General features: G+C 31.9%; 1 protein-coding gene across 3 annotated transcripts in view; it reads left to right on the top strand.

The window, feature by feature from the left end:
- The window catches only part of Ccdc82 (coiled-coil domain containing 82), a 33,342-nt gene that overhangs the window by 7,917 nt on the left and 8,011 nt on the right, over positions 1 to 17,414 (top strand). For all 3 annotated transcript variants that reach the window (XM_047516888.1, XM_047516887.1, XM_047516886.1), the window contains 3 exons: positions 7,855 to 7,947; positions 9,449 to 9,573; positions 12,335 to 12,505. In XM_047516888.1, the coding sequence (XP_047372844.1) occupies positions 7,855 to 7,947; positions 9,449 to 9,573; positions 12,335 to 12,505 (389 nt within the window). The remainder of the gene's footprint in view (positions 1 to 7,854; positions 7,948 to 9,448; positions 9,574 to 12,334; positions 12,506 to 17,414) is intronic.

Genomic DNA, 17,414 nt, shown 5'->3' with positions numbered 1-17,414 from the left:
TTCATTTTAATATTAAGTGAAGAGTATGAAGAGTTGACCTATACTCCCTCACATGCAGTTTCCCTATTATTAACCTCTTGGATTAGTTTGATACTTGATGAGCCAGCATTGATATATTGTCATTGAGTGTAACTCATAGATCACATTAGTACTCTTCTTGTATTGTACCTTCTTTGGGCTTTGACAAATGTATGACATGTATCCACCATTACAGTATCTTACAGAATAGTTTCATTATCCTAACACTTCTCCTGTATTTATCCCTCCCTTCTTTCCCTGAACTCCTAGAAACCACTGATTTATTTTTGTCTCTAGTTTTGCTCTTGTTAAAATGTCACATAGTTGGAATCATGTAGCATGTAACTTTCCCTGTTGGTTTCTTTCACTTAACAGTATGCATTTTAAGTTCCTCCATGTCTAAGCACGGCATGTTAGCTCATTTTGTTAATCTCTGAATAATATTCCATTGTGTGGATTTACAAGTTTATCCATTCACCTGTTGAAAGACTTCTTGGTTGCTTCCATGCTTTGGCAATTATGAATAAAGCTGCTATAAACATTTGTGTGCAGGTTTTTCTATAAACCTAAGTTTTCACTTCATTTTGCTTTTACTACTAAGCATCTCTGCCTTGGGGGAAATAATGTCTGACTTTTATACAATATCTTTTATCTTGTGTGTTCTTAATTAAAACAACTTCTGTCACCCACTCAATTCTCTTTATGTTCAATGGTTTTATCTGTATAAATTGATTTTCCTTAACCAAGTAACTATATTCATGCCTTTCTCCCCTTGAGTTAGTGTATTCTACTACCTATTCTAAACCTTACCATTCTGTACATGTTTCCCAGTAGAAATACGAAGTACTGTAGTCAGGCTCCTGCAATTTAGTAAAATTGCTCTTACTAAAGTTCTTGTTAACCTTTTCCTTACCAAAATGCTCTTTGGTTCTTTTATTAACCTAATATTGCTATGCCTTTTGCTACCACTGACCTCTCTCACTTTGAGGTTTCTCTTCTATTTTTCCTTCTATGGTACTACTACTCTCTCATGGTTTCCATTGTAATATTATTTTCTTTTTTTTTTTCACTTGCCATGTAAATTTTGATGTTTTCAAGGATTCCATCCTCAACCACTTTTGTTTTGCTTGTGCTTGGGACAGTCTTCTTCTCATTACTTCAGTATTAGGAAAAAATTCCCAAACTTTTATTGCCATGAAAGATTTTTGAGCATAATGCCCAAATTTTTATCATGTTATTGACCTTTTTTTCAGGGCATCTCAGATGTCTCGGACTCAATGTGTATAAAACTGAATGATTAAGAGGTATTGTGAAGGAGTTTAGAGTGGAGGAATAGCTGTTGTGGTGATTACATAATTTTATACATTGGTCAGAACTATAATCAGTGTTTTAATGTGTAAAATTATAAAGCCCAATGAAATAAGGCAAGTGGCGCCCTCATTTCCAAAAAAATAAATAAATAAAACTGATTGGTTAGCCAGCTTCCCTTGTCTTCATATTCCAGTTACCCTTGGGACTTTATGACACATAGGAACACATTACTAGTTAGATTAGTGATTAAGATAATCATATTGCTTGAAAACTCCTAAGTTTTATAGTTCAAGACTCAGGTAAATATTGAACATGACCAGATTTTTTCAAAATTAAAAAAACATATTTTAGAGTGATACTTTTTTTTTTTAAGTACTGGGAATTGAACCCAGGGCTGCTTAACCACTGAGCAACATTCCCTAGCCCTTTTTATTTTTAAATTTTGAGACAAAGTCTCACTAAGTTACTTAGGACCTTGGTAAGTTGCTGAGGCTGATTTTGAACTTGTGATTCTCTTGCCTCATCTGCCTAAGTTACTAGGATTACAGGCATTCACCACCATGCCTAGCCTAGAGTGATACCTTCTATTTTAATGTTTTTCATACTTAACAATTTTAAGCCATATGTGAAGATAATAAAATTTAATAGAAGCAATTTTCAGTTTGCTAAGGAATTACATTTGGATAGTTACTATAGATTCTTGTAAAATAAAAAAATCTGTTCTCATTAAAACAATAACCTGTGTGGTGAATAATGAACACCACTTTGTGACCAGGGGTAAATTGTAATTAAACTAGGTATTCCCAGTTTAATTCTGTGAACTTTCTTAAGAACACAACCAACCACTCGTGTTCAACATATGATAAGAATGTAGGAGAAACATTTCTTAACTCCACACTGAGTATACAATTTGAGAATCACAATCAGTTGTCAGTTCAATTTTGTTTTTTGAAGTGAGCAGTTCAACCTGTAGGAAGATATTTTGTCATTTTCTCACTACCTCCCATTTGACTCTGAGAAAGTGATTACTTGAAAATAGTGTAGTTTCCTCCTTGCTACATAGTTGAAGCTGGAGACAGTTATAGTCTTCTTCCCTTCTCATCAATCTCTATCAGTATTTCTTTATTCTGACACTGCAACTCCCAGAAAAAGATACGGTGGGAAGTAGAAGGACAGTTGTCCATTGCATATCAGATCTGTATAGTTCATAAACTGAATATATTATACATAGGGAGAGAAATAGGAAAAACATTCTGATCTGTAGATATAAAATCTATTATCCTATCATATGTTTAGGCCAACAGAACCTAGTAAAGATGAGAAGAGTACATTTTGGAAATTAGACTAAGTGGACATCAACTTAGTCCTCATTTAACAATTGAAGAGAATCATTCTATCAACACAATAGAGTGAACCTAAGGACAATATCACAACCATTTATGTTACATATTAAATCTTAGATCTCCCTCCCCTTGTTCTATACAATAAGCAAAAGGTACCAGTGAGATGTTGTGGCAGGAGTTAAGGTAAACAACAACAAAAAAATCTCATGAAAAACGTTTCATTAAAGGAAACAGAAGAAAACTAAAGCATTTGCTTTGCAATCTAATAAAAAGCAGTAGAAAGTCATAAGGAAAGACCAGTTTTAAGTAAAAGGGAGCTAGCTAAGACAAAGAAGTGTCAGATAATTCAAAATGTAAAGTCAGAAATAAAATCTATATTGGAAGCAGTAGAGAGCAAAATTAACAGTACCAAAAAATATATCAGTGATGTATAGGATAAATCTGAGATATTCTAGTGGAGAGAAGAAAAAGTTATGAAGAAGGTGATAAAATTAAAAGGACTTCAAAAATTTCTGGGCTGATAGTATACGGCACAGATGAAAGGCTAAAGGACAAAAATTTTATAACTTCAGAGAGATATGTAAAGGAAGATTTTTTGGTGGGGAGGAGGTAACCAGGGTTCCAACCCAGGGGTACTTAGCCACTAAGTCACATCCCCAATCCTTTTTATTTTTTATTTTCAGACAGGGTCTCTCTTAAATTACCTAGGGCCTCAGTAAATAAGGTTGGCTTTGAACTTGCAATCCTCATGCCTTAGCCTCCCAGGCAACTGGGATTGCAGGTGTGCGCCACCAATACACTAAACGTCATACCATATTTTTAGATAGGAAAACATAAGATGTGAATTCAAAGGTAAAATATTCTGGTGTACTTTCTTAACACGTAGCATCTGTTTTTTCAAATTAAAGAGTCTCACATTCCTGATAAATTGATGAAAATACCTTTGCAAATAGAACTGTGAAAGAACTATTTCTCCAATTACAAGAATAAAGGAAAGACCTCTAACCATTCTTTTTAGAACTATAAAAATAATGTTAGGAGTCATATGAATATGTTCTGCTAAAATATTAAAAGAGGAAAAATCATAATTTATTAAGATTATAGAAAGGCATTTAATATTCATGTCTATTTTTTCATAAAAATCAAGTATTTAAAATTTAATAATAGGAGAATATGTCCTTTACATGACAGTGTTTTAAACCAAGCACCAACATCATAGTTATAGTAGAGGTATTTTTATATGTATATATATTTAGTAGAGGTATTTTTAAAATGAAGAAGACAAAAATATTCCTACTTATTTTAAGAGTTTTGAACAATTTTTGAAGACATTAAAGCAAAACATGGAATATAACAATTCCCAACTTAAATGGTTTTTCCTAAGAATTTTTGATTCACAATGGTGCAAAAGCCATATGCATTCAGTAGAAACCTTTGAATTTTGTTCTTTTTCCAGGCTAGTGATATGCAATATGAAACTCTCTTGAGATACTGATAAGGGTAAATAATATAGTGTACTACAATAGGCAAATTAGGTGTATTCTTTTTTTTATTTTGTCTTGTCATGGTGCTGGGGACCTCAGTTATACCTCCAGCCCAAGTTAGGATTATTAAATGAATTTCCACTTAACATATTTTTAACTTAAAAAATGAGTTTAAGGGTGAAACCCCATCATAAGTCAAGGAGCATCTGCATTTAAAAGATATTATTTGAATGTAGTGAGTTTAATGTGTGTGTATATACATCTGTATATACATGTTTAGTTTATATATATATATACACACACAAACACATACAGGTATACACACAAGCCATAAGTTTCTAACTTATTTAACCAAGAAACAGAAGTTAAGAGAAGGAATATAAATATTTTGAGAACAAGAGTTAATGTCACATATCTTTTCATAGTTTTCTTTTTCCCTACATAGTGGTTAGGGGGATTTGTTAGAGTAGGAAAAGAGGTCAATTTCTTTTTTCTGTCTTTGCCTCTTATACTGGGCTTATACATCCATTCCAGAAGAAAGTATATCAACCATCCCATATGCTTCTACCTAGGGGAATACTTTTAAATTTTCTCTTGGTTCTTGAAATAAACTTAGTACTAGCAAGAATAAGATTGGGAGAAACAGCAGAGATAATGCCCGGAATCCCTTAACAGTATCATCTCCAGATCTATAGTGTCAGAAGAAGCTCAGATTCCACAAATATCCAAGAAAATCTGAATTATTTGAAATGAGTAAAAGATTTCAGAAAAATAACCAGGTTCATAATAAATATGTAAAACTCAGTGGTTTCCTTACATATAGCAATAAATATTCAGAAGATATAATCAGGGAAAATTCCATGTACTATGACAACCAAAATAAATGTCCTGAGTCTAATCTTAAAAGTATGACTTTATAGGTACAAAAACAAACTTTACTATGAAATAGAAAAGAAAACATGAATAAATGGGGAAACAAGTATAGTTCTGAAAGGTATTATACACAGCACAAGAAGTTATTTCTTCTGAAATTAATTTTTGGTTTAGCTTTGTAAAACAATCTTGAAGTTCACTTGGAATAACAAATATATGAGAATAAATAAATTTGAAAAAAGCAAATTTAAAGAATTTTCCTTACTAGATATAAAAAATTATAAAATTGCAATAAGTCAAACAGTGTTGTACTGGTATAAGAATAATAACCAGATCAGTAGGGAAGGGTAAATGGTGCAGAAACAAAATCTTAGCATGTATGTGAAATTAATGTATAAAAAATTATGCGTGGAAACCAACAGATTATTAGACTATCAAGTGGGGCATGAGGAAATTGGTTACCTACCTTGGAAAATCAAATTATGCATAAATACAAATATTCCTGATTTTCTCCTTATTTTTTTCCAACTTTTATCATGGGATGCAGGGCAGGGGCTGTGGTTCAATGGTAGAATGTGAGCTTAACGTGTAGGAAGCCCTGGATTCGATTCCCAGCACCACCAATTAATCAAAAACAATAAAATTGTCATGGGGGAAAGTTTTAAACAATATTCCTAGGATATTTTAAAGAAGTTCATCCAATTATAAAGATTAGAGCACTAAAAACAGTAAAAATAAATAAATAAAAACATTCTGGAGCTCAACAGCTGGTTCTGCCTCCAATTATGTAACCTTAGATAAGTTAGTTTGTCAAAGAATTTCATTTGTCTTAATTTTAAAAAAATAAATGTTATTTTCTCCAACTTTCTATTCAAGCTTATCTTCTTTGTTCTGAAATATCAAATCTACTATGTATGACAACATCTATCTGAAATCTGGAGGCAGACACCCTAGGTTCCAGCCCTCGTTCCAATACTTACCAACTGTGTGTTCTTGGGAAATTTTTCATCCTCTCTATTTCAGTTTCCTCACCTAAAAATAAACTGGGTAATAATAGTTCCTCACAGGCTTATTGTGAGAAATAAAGAAATGCAAGTGCTTAGAATGATGCTTGGCATGTACTTGCTATATAATGTTATTATTTTTCAATTTGAGATGCCAGGAACGTCATCCTACCCTCACCCTGCATCCACTCAAGCATAATGAAATCAGGGCCTTCTTCCTGGCCTTTTGGAAGGTGATTCTAATCCCATTGGTAGGAGATGTTTCCATTGGTTAGGAAAAAAAAAATACTTGACGTGATTTAGGGTCCTTGAAATATAGTGACAATTGAGAGCATTTAGTACATTCAAGACTGATAAATTCAGTTGCTGTTTGAAAGTTGAGATTAGGTGCACAGGGATTGAATTTTATTTTCCTTAATATAGTTTGGGAAGTGGAAAATAGAGTTTAGGTGACATTTTTAAAAATTTTAGCTTGAAACAGGGTCTGGCTAAATTGCTCAGACTAGCCTCGATTTTGCAATTCTGTCTCAGCCTTTTGAATAGCTGGGATTGCATGCATTCATAGATAAATTTAATGTAAATAAAATTACATACCATCTCTGTACTATATTCAGAGTCTGGAGAAAATCTAGTAAGAGTTGAATCCTTTTGAAATACTACATTTCATTTTCCAATTATGCTCTACTGTTTTTCAAGAAAATGCTATTGGTAGTAATGGCCATGATCAATTCTTTTATAATTGTCAGTGATGATAGGCCCTCTAAAGTCTAAGGGATCCAGTGAAAATTACCTGATTATTGCTATTTACTTTTATTGCTACTTTATTTTGTCCACTTTTGTACTTCCATAGGTATCTCCTTAGAAAAAATGCATACTAAAATCCTCCCCTAAAGCCCAAAAAAACAGTTATACAGCCCTTTTAGTAACCAAAATATAAGTATAAAGGTTTTCCCATGTTGAATTCATCTAGTTTCTTTCAACCAGAAGGAAAGTCAAAATTCACTCATGGTTGCCAATAATAGGTCTTATTTTACTTTAATCTCTTGTAAACATCTTTCACATTTCCAGAAATACCCAAACTGCCCTTAATAAGTCTTCACATGTGCCCAGAGCACTGCAAATGTTCTGTGATGAACATTTGGAGCAAGAAACAGAGTATGTTTACAGAGAACATTCCACACCCATAGTAAGCCCTCCCCAAAATAATAGGAATAACATCACTGTCTGGCCTGTCACAACACATGATTTCATGTATGAGATTGGGTTAGTGAGAAAGCATGTTTATATATTTGGCATGGGAAAGAGAAGTCATAACTTTTATAAATTTTGTGAAAAATCCCAAATCTGAGGCAGCTGTAAGGGAAATGGAATTTTATAGCCATTGTGATTCTGGATAGGGTAGCAGTTTCCTGAATGATATTATATGTAACATGTTTTACAGACTAAAGTGTATTAAACAATCTATCCTTCAAGTCTTTTCCTCTTGCTTTCTCACACCAATTTTCCAATTAATAATTAAACTTGGGTATCCAATGTACAATTTTGGTTTTTTTCATAATATATTCCCTAAAATTCTTAGAAAAACTTTCCTTTTATAAATTAGGGAAAATTTGAAATAACATCTATAAACTTTGAATTAGAAGCCAGTAAATTTGGAAAATGGAAATTTGCTTAGTAACTAGACAAGTCAGTAAGGCAACTGTAGGATGATTAAACTATTTCTGCTATGTATAGTATTAATTTCTTAGCATTAGAGAAGGAACTTATTATATTCAAGGAAGTGTTTATTTGCTAGATCCTAATATTTTAAATTAATTTCAGATTCCTTTAGTGACCACTATACTCACTTTGAAAGAGTTGTGAAGGCTCTTCTGATCAATGCTTTAGATGAATCTTTTCTGGGAACATTATATGGTAAGTTTATAGTATAAATAGAACAACTTTATTTTTAATTTTCTCATTTTTTAAATACCCTTACTTTTAAAACTTGATTAAACAAAACTAAGGACACCTATTTTTAAGGCTTAAAAATTGTTCCTCCTAGAATGAACTATTCCAAAAATACATGAATGTAAAAAACTTGTAAGCATTCGTTATTTGAGATATTTGGAAGATAAGTATATGGCAGGTTTTTGCCCTGAAAGAGTTTACAGCAAATTTAAGGATATAACATATACTCATGAAACAGAAAGGTGCCTCAACACCTGTGTGCTCTCGCAGCTTAAGTTTTTTGAACTTTACCAACAGTTATATGTTGTTTTATACTTTTGTGCCTTTGCCCATGCTGTTCCTGTTACCTTCTATTTCAGATTTTCTGAGTGTAAAAGCATTTCACCTATTAGGGTTATCTATGACCCACAAAAGTGTTACTTTTCATTCCCTTATTCATGCTGAGTATGGTAGTACTCATCATGTGATTTGCACCTTTTCACATTATATTGAAAATATATTTTTTCCTCCCCTATCAGAGTATGAGAGGACCTATATGTATACTCATATTTTGCATCTAGCACAGAATTCTGCATTTAATAGACTATAAGTATGTTGTGTTGAATACCTACCATGTGCCCGAATAAGATTTTAGTTATAATTTATGGAGGAAATATTTATCGAATGTCTACTATGGACCAGGCATTGTTTGAGAGTGTAACTGCTGATACCCTTAGGAAAAAATGTTTGGTGTATTCAAGAACATCTAGAAGGCCTGTTTAGATGGAGTGGAATGAGTTTGGGGGAAAGGGAGATGAGATGAGTTCAAAAGAGTGGATATGGCATAGATGGACTTTGTAAGCCATGTTTATCAGGTATGCTTTGAATTTATAGTGATTTAAAGAAACAAGATAAATGTATTAGGTTCATTAAGAAAACTCCTATTCCTCTATGTATAAATAGAAAATATTTTATGAACCAAATCAGGAAGGCAAACTAAAGAATAATGAAGGAAAGAATAATGAAGGAATAATAGTCAGAAAAACAGTTCTGATCCGTTGGCACAAAGAGTTACCACTGGATCAATAGAAAGGCACCAATGGCAGAGGGCCTTGAAGCCTAGTCAGAACTTTTTAGATTTTTTTCTAGAGTTCAGTGATTGACTCATATTAGTTTTGTAAATAAGAGAATAAAATATAATTTGGTAGGCTTTTCATCTGACTCTTTTTTTAATCATAAAATAATGTAAAAGTTTGATACTTACAGGGAGAAATATAGTCTTTTACCCTGATTTCTTGCCCTTATGCTCTGATCCTTTTTACCTCATTAAATTTTTTTCTGATTTAAAGTATTTCCAACTAACTAATCAGCCAACCAGCCATCTTCCTAAAACTATGGAAATAGATACTTAATTATTTAATTGCTTCAATATTATATGTAGACAAAGTGATTGTTTTTATTATTATATTGTTGATTCCCTAAACAGATGGCACCAGGCAAAAATCATATGCACAAGATATGTTGACATCTCTTCATTATTTGGATAATCGCTTTGTTCAGCCCCGTCTAGAGAGTTTAGCTTCTAGAAGTCGTTGGAAAGAGCAATATAAGGTACAGTTTGTTTTTGAATCTTGATGGGGGGACAGGGTCAGTGGTCGCCTCAAGATTTCAATATCTAGTCTGATGGAATAATCTTCTAAAGTATTGGCATTTCTCCATGTTATATAATTCTTTTCTAAAGGCTATTATTGTTTTAATCATCCACACTGTCTAATCTGTTCAATAATTATTAGGTGGATTCTAATTGATAAACAACTTTCGAACATCTCTAGGCTCAGCCCATTTTTTAAATCAAGGAAATTGTCTCAGAGAATGTTAGTTGTTATTTCAGAAGAGATTGTTCCATAGACAGACGATTGAGAAACAGTGGATTTAACTTAAACTGGTTTCTTTACTGGAGGACTTTTTGGGAACATTAATATTTGAATTTATGCTGTATATCTTCAGGAGAGAGTTTAGAATTAAATACTTCTAAGAGGGTCTTTCGTGTGAAATACATGGATGTTTGATTTTCATAAAACAATTTGGAAAACATTGGCCTACATACTTCTCTACCTTAAATTTTGTAATTCTACTAATTTCAGGATTCACCTTTTTAATTTATAAGATTACATGGATTCCATGTTATTTTCTAGATTTCTCTTTTATAATCTCTAATAGTAGAGGATGTACTGCATGATGTTTTGAGGGTCTTTTTACTTCTATTTCTAATATTCTGTGATTTAATGATCATCAAGAAGGAAAATGGTAGATAATGGAAGTTAAAGTCCCTTAAAATGCCTCTAGCATTTAAATCATTAGCTACCCCATTTATGCCAGAAGATGTGGTTTCATGCAAGGCTGATTCATCTTTGAATTACATGATGAAAAATTTACCATTGATGATTAAGTTTAAGAAATGGCTATAGGATTACAGAATTAGGAGACTTCAGGTTGGAGGATGGCTTGAGTTTAGGGTCAGCATATATATTTTTTTGATTTGAGGTAAGTTTTTAACCTCTCTGAGCCTGTCTTATCCTCATTTATGGAAAACGTTCACTTATTTTTAAGGGAAATAGTCACTTACTTTGAAGATAAAATGTATAGCAGAGTTCTTATAATATGCATAAAATTATTTTTATTAGAAAATGTATAAATATATATAAATTATTTTATTAGAAAAAATAGTATATATTTCTAGAACATTTAATTTTACCAAGTAATTTACATGCAAAATAAACTTATTCAATCCTCAAAGAACCACATAAGGAAGTCGCTATTGTCTCTTAAATTTACAAATGAAGAAACTGTAACTCAGAAAAAATAAGGTTCTACAGCTAGTACTTTATACAGGCCAACATTTAAACGTACAATCTCTCAGACTCTTAAAACCCATACTTCTATGCCACATTATGCTTTACTGTACTATGATAAATTATAGTGAATTTAGATTATACCATGCTAAAGTAACTGTCAGAAGCACAATAATATTATAGAAAGATGATCCAGTAAGATCATAGGATGAGCTGAGTTATACTTTGAAAGATAAGAAATAATAAACAAAATAAACCAATAATAAAATAAACCAATAATAAAATCACAATTTTTTTTTTTTTGCGGTGCTGGGGACAATATTTTAACCCAACAAAGTTTGTCACTTATATGTTCAATGTGAGTCATCAAGAGTTCTCTGCTCATTGTAATCACTCAGAAAACCAAGATGAAAGAACTTTCAACTCAGAGGTTTCACCTCAGCATGTTTGTGCTTCCATGAGTACCACAGACACAGGAAGGAAGGGTGGTTAGTCATGCATTCAGTCTGAGTTTCAGCCTATAAGTGACAAGTGTCAGAAAGTGCCCGTGAAGTATAAGAAATATGAAAGTTAAACAAAAAACAATGTTTTAAGTCATACAATATAAAAATGAAACTATCAGTGTATTAGAAACTTAATTACCATTGACAGGTGAAAGATGCATATGTCTATTAATAACCATGTAAATATGTTTATGAGTGCAGTTCAAATATTATTGTAAAACCTAATATACACTACTAATTAGAATTATAGTGTCTAGCACAAGCCTAGATTATAAGCAAAATTACATAGGTATCAATAACTTCAGAGTTTAGTTAAGCTTAGTTTTGCACACTGTTTTGTCAGTTTTTTACTCATTGAATAATTCAGCTATTAGATTGTTCTTATGAATATTGGACATGTAACAACCATAGTTCCTGTATGATTATTTTCATAAGACTATAGCAAGTAACCGTGGGAGGATTAAATAATTTCTTGACTATTTTGTAGGAAATGTGATATAATTCATATAAAGGAGAATGGATGATTTTTTTCCTCAATTTTTATGTAGCTTAAATTAATTCATCTTGTTCTTATCCTGATTTTATGCTGCTCATTTTTTCTTATTTTTAATATCTCATTGAAGCTAATTAGAGATGAAAAGGTGGAAAAGAAGTAAATTAAAATATAATAGGAACAATACGTCTACACACCAAGTAGTAACTTATAAGTGTGAGAGATATAAAACATATTTTCCTAGTCTTGACTATTTTCTTAATAGCCAGGATTAAAATTTCATATTTAAGGAATTGGGATGTAACTCAGTGGTAGAGCCTGTGCCTAACATGTACACAGCCCTGAGTTCAATCTTAGTACTGAAAAAAAATATATTTTTTAGTTTAAAATAATACCAACTCTGAGCTCAGTATTAAGAAATATTAGTAGGCTTTCCTTTTGTATTTTGATTCTTAAGATATATTTAATTGGGTTAGGCTTTTTTTTTTAATTTAAGCTCCCTTATATTTTGAAATTATTTTCAGGAGCGGGTGGAAAATTATTCTAATGTGAGTATCCATTGGAAGAATCCTGAAAACTGTTCCTGTCAGGCTTGTGGATTGCATCGCCACTGCAGATATTCAGTGCATTTATCAGGAAAGTTGTATAACACCAGGACTATGGAAACAGATGATTTCATGTCACATGATAAACAGGTATTTTTTTTATCTTATTTTAGTCTTCAAAGATTAGAAATTTTCATTTCATATAAAACTCTAATTTTTACAAATAGAGAAAATACTAGAAGGAAAAAGAGTACAAGGAAATAGAGTGCAATTTTTGAATGTGAAAAATGTTTTATGTAGCATATTCATTCTAAATTCTGTGAGATAATCAAAGCAGTGCATCTTTTCTAAGTATATACATCAACCAAATTGTGGGAAGAGGATTATTGATAGAGGATGAGAATGATAAGGAAGATTACTGGAAAGAGGATGTAGGAGTTGCCTTTGAATCCAGAGGAGAATTTGACTAATGTAAAAACTTATGGCAGTTAATTCACCAAATTGGTAGTCAACAAGTAACTAATTGAAGATACCTATTCATTCTACCAAAAGAGAATTCAATTTAGACTATATTAGAAGCATGTCAGAGTTCAGAGCAGTCACCACATGCTTAAGTTGGTGCTATGAAGAATAAGTGATACACAAGAACATAGCAATACAATGTGAACAAATACTGACTATTTCTCTTTATTTGTTTAATCTTCCTTTGTAAGAATGCTGCATTTGTAAAAACTACTGATTGTGCATATTCTTGGAGCATGTGTGTGTTTGGAGGAATAAAATCCCAAATTTGTCTCTAAATCCTCCCAGTTAATAAGGTGGAAATACTAGTTATTTGAATTATTCTACTAAATTGAGTAGTATGATTCCTCAGCACTATTGTACAATAATTGGCCAGATCCTATTGGTTACAAGAATCATTTGGAAAATTTGTATGAGAATGATGAATTCAGAATTTTAATGTTTTGTTTGGCAAGTTAGTATAAAAATGTTTATTTTCTCAATATAGTCATACAGATGTCCTTATTATTTAAAAACTGATCTATGACTCTTTATGAGACAAGACAGCTAGAATCTGAGAAAAAGTAATTTAAATACTTAAAGGACCATTTTCTGGTGCATAAATCAAAGATATTATTCTATATTCAGTCTTTGCTGTCTACAACTAATACTGAAGAAGGAAGTGGAGTTGGAAAACTGTTTCTGAGCTCTGGCATTCCTCTAAAGGAATAAGATTATATATAAAATAGTTGGTTCAAATATATAAAGAATAAAAGGTCTCTTGAAATAAAAGTCAGGTAATGGAAAATATTACAGTTGAATAGAATATTTATTCTACTTAAAGGTATGGAAATAAAACTACCTTAATATACCAGTTGATACTTCTTAGAGTAGCAAAGTATTTTTAAATCAAGTGATAAAATGCAATTTTGTTAAGGTTATAGCAAAACTAGCAAGTTCATGGAAAGTAAGATTCCTAGAGAAAGAAAGGGTATGATATATATTTTAAAATACTGGATGGGAACATATAACTAGAGTTGAAAGCTATATATAGTCAGTGCCTATAAATTTATTCTATGTGGAGCAAGTCAATAAACACGTTATATAATTTTGAAATTAATTGAAGCATTATTTATAAGCATTGATATAAAAAATTAGAACTAATTCAAATAAAATATTAGGGTGGTGATGTGATTAATAGTCTATGATATACCAGCGTTACATGAAAGAATAGACTATAACCATTAGAATAATATTTTGAAGGTTATATAATAAAGCTAAATGAAAGTGAAATAATAAGCAGCATATATGCTATCCTTGCATCTATGTAAGAATGTAGGTATGTGTAAATAGCTACATGCAAACATTAACCTGGTTACTGTGTATGTTAAGTGACTGAGATTAAAATTCTTCAATATTAAATTGTTTCTTTAGTAAATGTTTCTTCAAAGAGAAGAATCACTTATTAAAATTTATTTTATATCCTACTAAACTGCAGTGTCACTGCATTTATGTAGAGAAAGAAAAAGAGAAATCAACATATTTGTAATCTAGGGCATCAAAGAGACTGTGCCCACCCCTACACGCATCCTCAGGCGATTTTGAAAACTAATTCTCCATTTAGTGGTTCTGCTTGTAGATACATATAAAACTGAAACTCTTTGATTAACTAGAGTTCTTTTTTTTTAAGGTACAAATAGTACTTTAAAAGAATTCACTTAACAGTGAATATGTTTAATGATATAACGTTTCCCCTCACCAGAGATTAGCTTCTTTGAAAGAAAGAATGCTTTGATTTTCAGCTTTGTCCAGTCTATCCGGAATCCTTAAGATGCTTAATATCTGAGGGAAGAAGTAGCAATTTTGAGGCAAGTTGCAGTGGTAATGTGTCTAGGCAAAATAAGCAGACCAAGAGAAAACAGAATCCCTCTATTGGTCTACTGCTCTGTTTCTGGAAACCTAGAAATAGAAACCAAACTTCTCATCCTTACTCTTTCCTTGAGAATCCTTTTTTCCCCCTTGTCCTCCACACTTTAACTTTCACAAAAAGCAAAGCTCTTCTGTATATAAATGAGAACCTAGAAAAATACTCCCCAAAGCTACCTACAGTTAGTTAGATATTACTAAGTCTGTATAATGAAAGTTTCATTCTTTTTCCTTGCCCTAGGGTGTTAGCCCATGTAAATATACATATCCACATAATATAGCTAATAAATTACAATGCAGATGCTTTCTGTGCTTTGTAATTTAGCATCTTCTGCTTCTGGAAAAATTGGTGACAGTTTTGAGTTCTGTTTCCAATCTCTAGATATATATGATCACTCAGTTCACATTGATAACTGAAATGACTCAATTATTTATAGTTCATAGAACTGTACTAACCCTGTATCAGAAATCACTTATATGTCATCTTGAGTGTCTACTTTGTGAACACTCTGCACTTATTTTTCTGTCTCTTGCAAGTTTTTTATACTATCTTCCTTATTTGAACAGTTTCCTTATTATACAGAAATATACTTAGATAATTAAAATAGTTTCTGAATATATTTCTGGACATTTAAGGAAACTAAGCACAGATAAGTTTTGCCTGTTTCATTACTTAATACAAATGGAATACTATAGTGTAAGGTTTTACTGGATGCATTAATTCCTATGATGAAGCACAGTGGGCTGTAACAGTACACTAAACACAGGATGAGGTAAGGGGATAAGTTCACTTGGAATAGTACACCTATTATATGCATCTACTGTATTCTATGAAAACTTATAACAGTAGGGTTCTTTCATATAAAATGAGGCTTTTCCATAGAAAATGTGATCATATTTTGGGGAAAATGGCATGAGAATATTCTAAAGGTAATTTGGTGTATTTTTTTTTTTTTTTTTTTTTTTACTTTATGAGGGTAAGTAGATGTCAAGAGGTCAAGAGGGCAGGAATTAGAAATGGAAAGATGTTTTCAAAGGATACTTCTGTTTCATGTAGGGAAACAATGGAGATAATAATTTTTAAACACCTTTCCTTTTGTTCCAACTTTAAAATCACATAAGATAAATTCTTTTTGTTTTGTGGAAATACAGAATAGAGTATGATGGAACTATACATCAATATTATTTGACTGTGTTTTATCCCAAAACAGCTATAGGAGACTTCTTTCACATTCTACTGTAATGGCAGAAGTAGAAATACACAGGTTACTACTAAAGTAACCACTGCAGCTGTTGTGATTTCTTTTGATTTAAGGTAGGGTGTATTGGCATTTGAATTGTTGAAATGTCATTTACTACCAGGACTGGTTTGATAATAATGCTAAAATGGAAAAGCTACTTTAATAAGCAAGCAGAGACAATAATACCTGTTTTACTTCTAATGATCCAAAACATAGAAAGGTTTTCTCAAAAGTATGAGTGGAATCTGCATGCCTGTAATCCCAGCGACTCAGGAGGCTGAGGCAGGAAGATCTTGAGTTCAAAGCCAGTGTCAGCAAAGTGAAGTACTAAGCAACTCAGTGAGACCCTGTCTCTAAATAAAATACACAATAGGGCTCAGGATGTGGCTCAGTGGTCTAGTGCCCCTGAGTTAATCCCTGGTACCTGATTCCCAAAAAAGGAAGTATGAATGGAAATCTGAACATGCTTTTCTTCAACTTTGGAGGATTTTAGGAAAGGTTATAAGATGCCTAAAATATTATCTCCACAAGAAAATGTATCAGACCTGGATGTTGCCAATCATAATATAACAAATTCATTTTTGGTACCAAATTCCTGACTTATCTGTTGAACATCCTTACCTGTTTTCTCCCTTGCGGTATAGCTTCAGAAAAAGTACAGTTCTTTGTCAGAAATAATACAAGTTAGTAGATAAGTATTAAAACTATGCCACTTATACTGCATAATCCATCAGTATATTTAGGTACAGAGACAAATATATAAGTGAGCAAGACATTTATCTATTTGTTCAGGTTACTCCATGATAATATGAATTGATCATGTCATAATTTGGGGAGCCCTTTCTGAAATATTTTCTATAAGGAGTGAAATAAGGTAGGTTAAAATACATTTCATTTGGTTAGTGCAATGATGCTCTTCCTATTTTAGCTGTAGGTTTGTATAACAAACTAAAGGCATTCAAAACATTGTGAAGAAGAAAGTGTTCTGGCTGGTTGATTTCACAAGAAGAATATCATTAATCATAAACTCTAGAAGTCCATATAAACATAGAAATTTATGTTCTTACAGCTGACAGACAATAAAATATCAATGCACCTTATTTACATGCTACATTAATTAAAGAAATAAAGCAAAAGTTACTTTTGCTTTACAACATTTTGGAGTGGGGAGTGTTTAGTAAAATTTCCATTCTTAATATTAGTATTAGAGTTTGCTTCAGTTTTATATGTTGCTTATAATTAGCAAATGATCATAAATCCAGGTATTTTTAACTCAGTAAATATGTACATGCCTTACTTTCATGTCCTTTCTTGCTTCTCTGTGTGTCCATCTTTCTCCCTTACAAGCCATTTCTCTCTTCCTTCCCAGACTTGGCTAACTGTTTTCAGGA

This window comes from Sciurus carolinensis, chromosome 11 (genome assembly GCF_902686445.1).
Source record: "Sciurus carolinensis chromosome 11, mSciCar1.2, whole genome shotgun sequence".
Classification (NCBI taxonomy): domain Eukaryota; kingdom Metazoa; phylum Chordata; class Mammalia; order Rodentia; family Sciuridae; genus Sciurus; species Sciurus carolinensis.
Note: the sequence above shows the minus strand (reverse complement) of the source record. Positions and strands in the feature narration are given on the sequence as shown.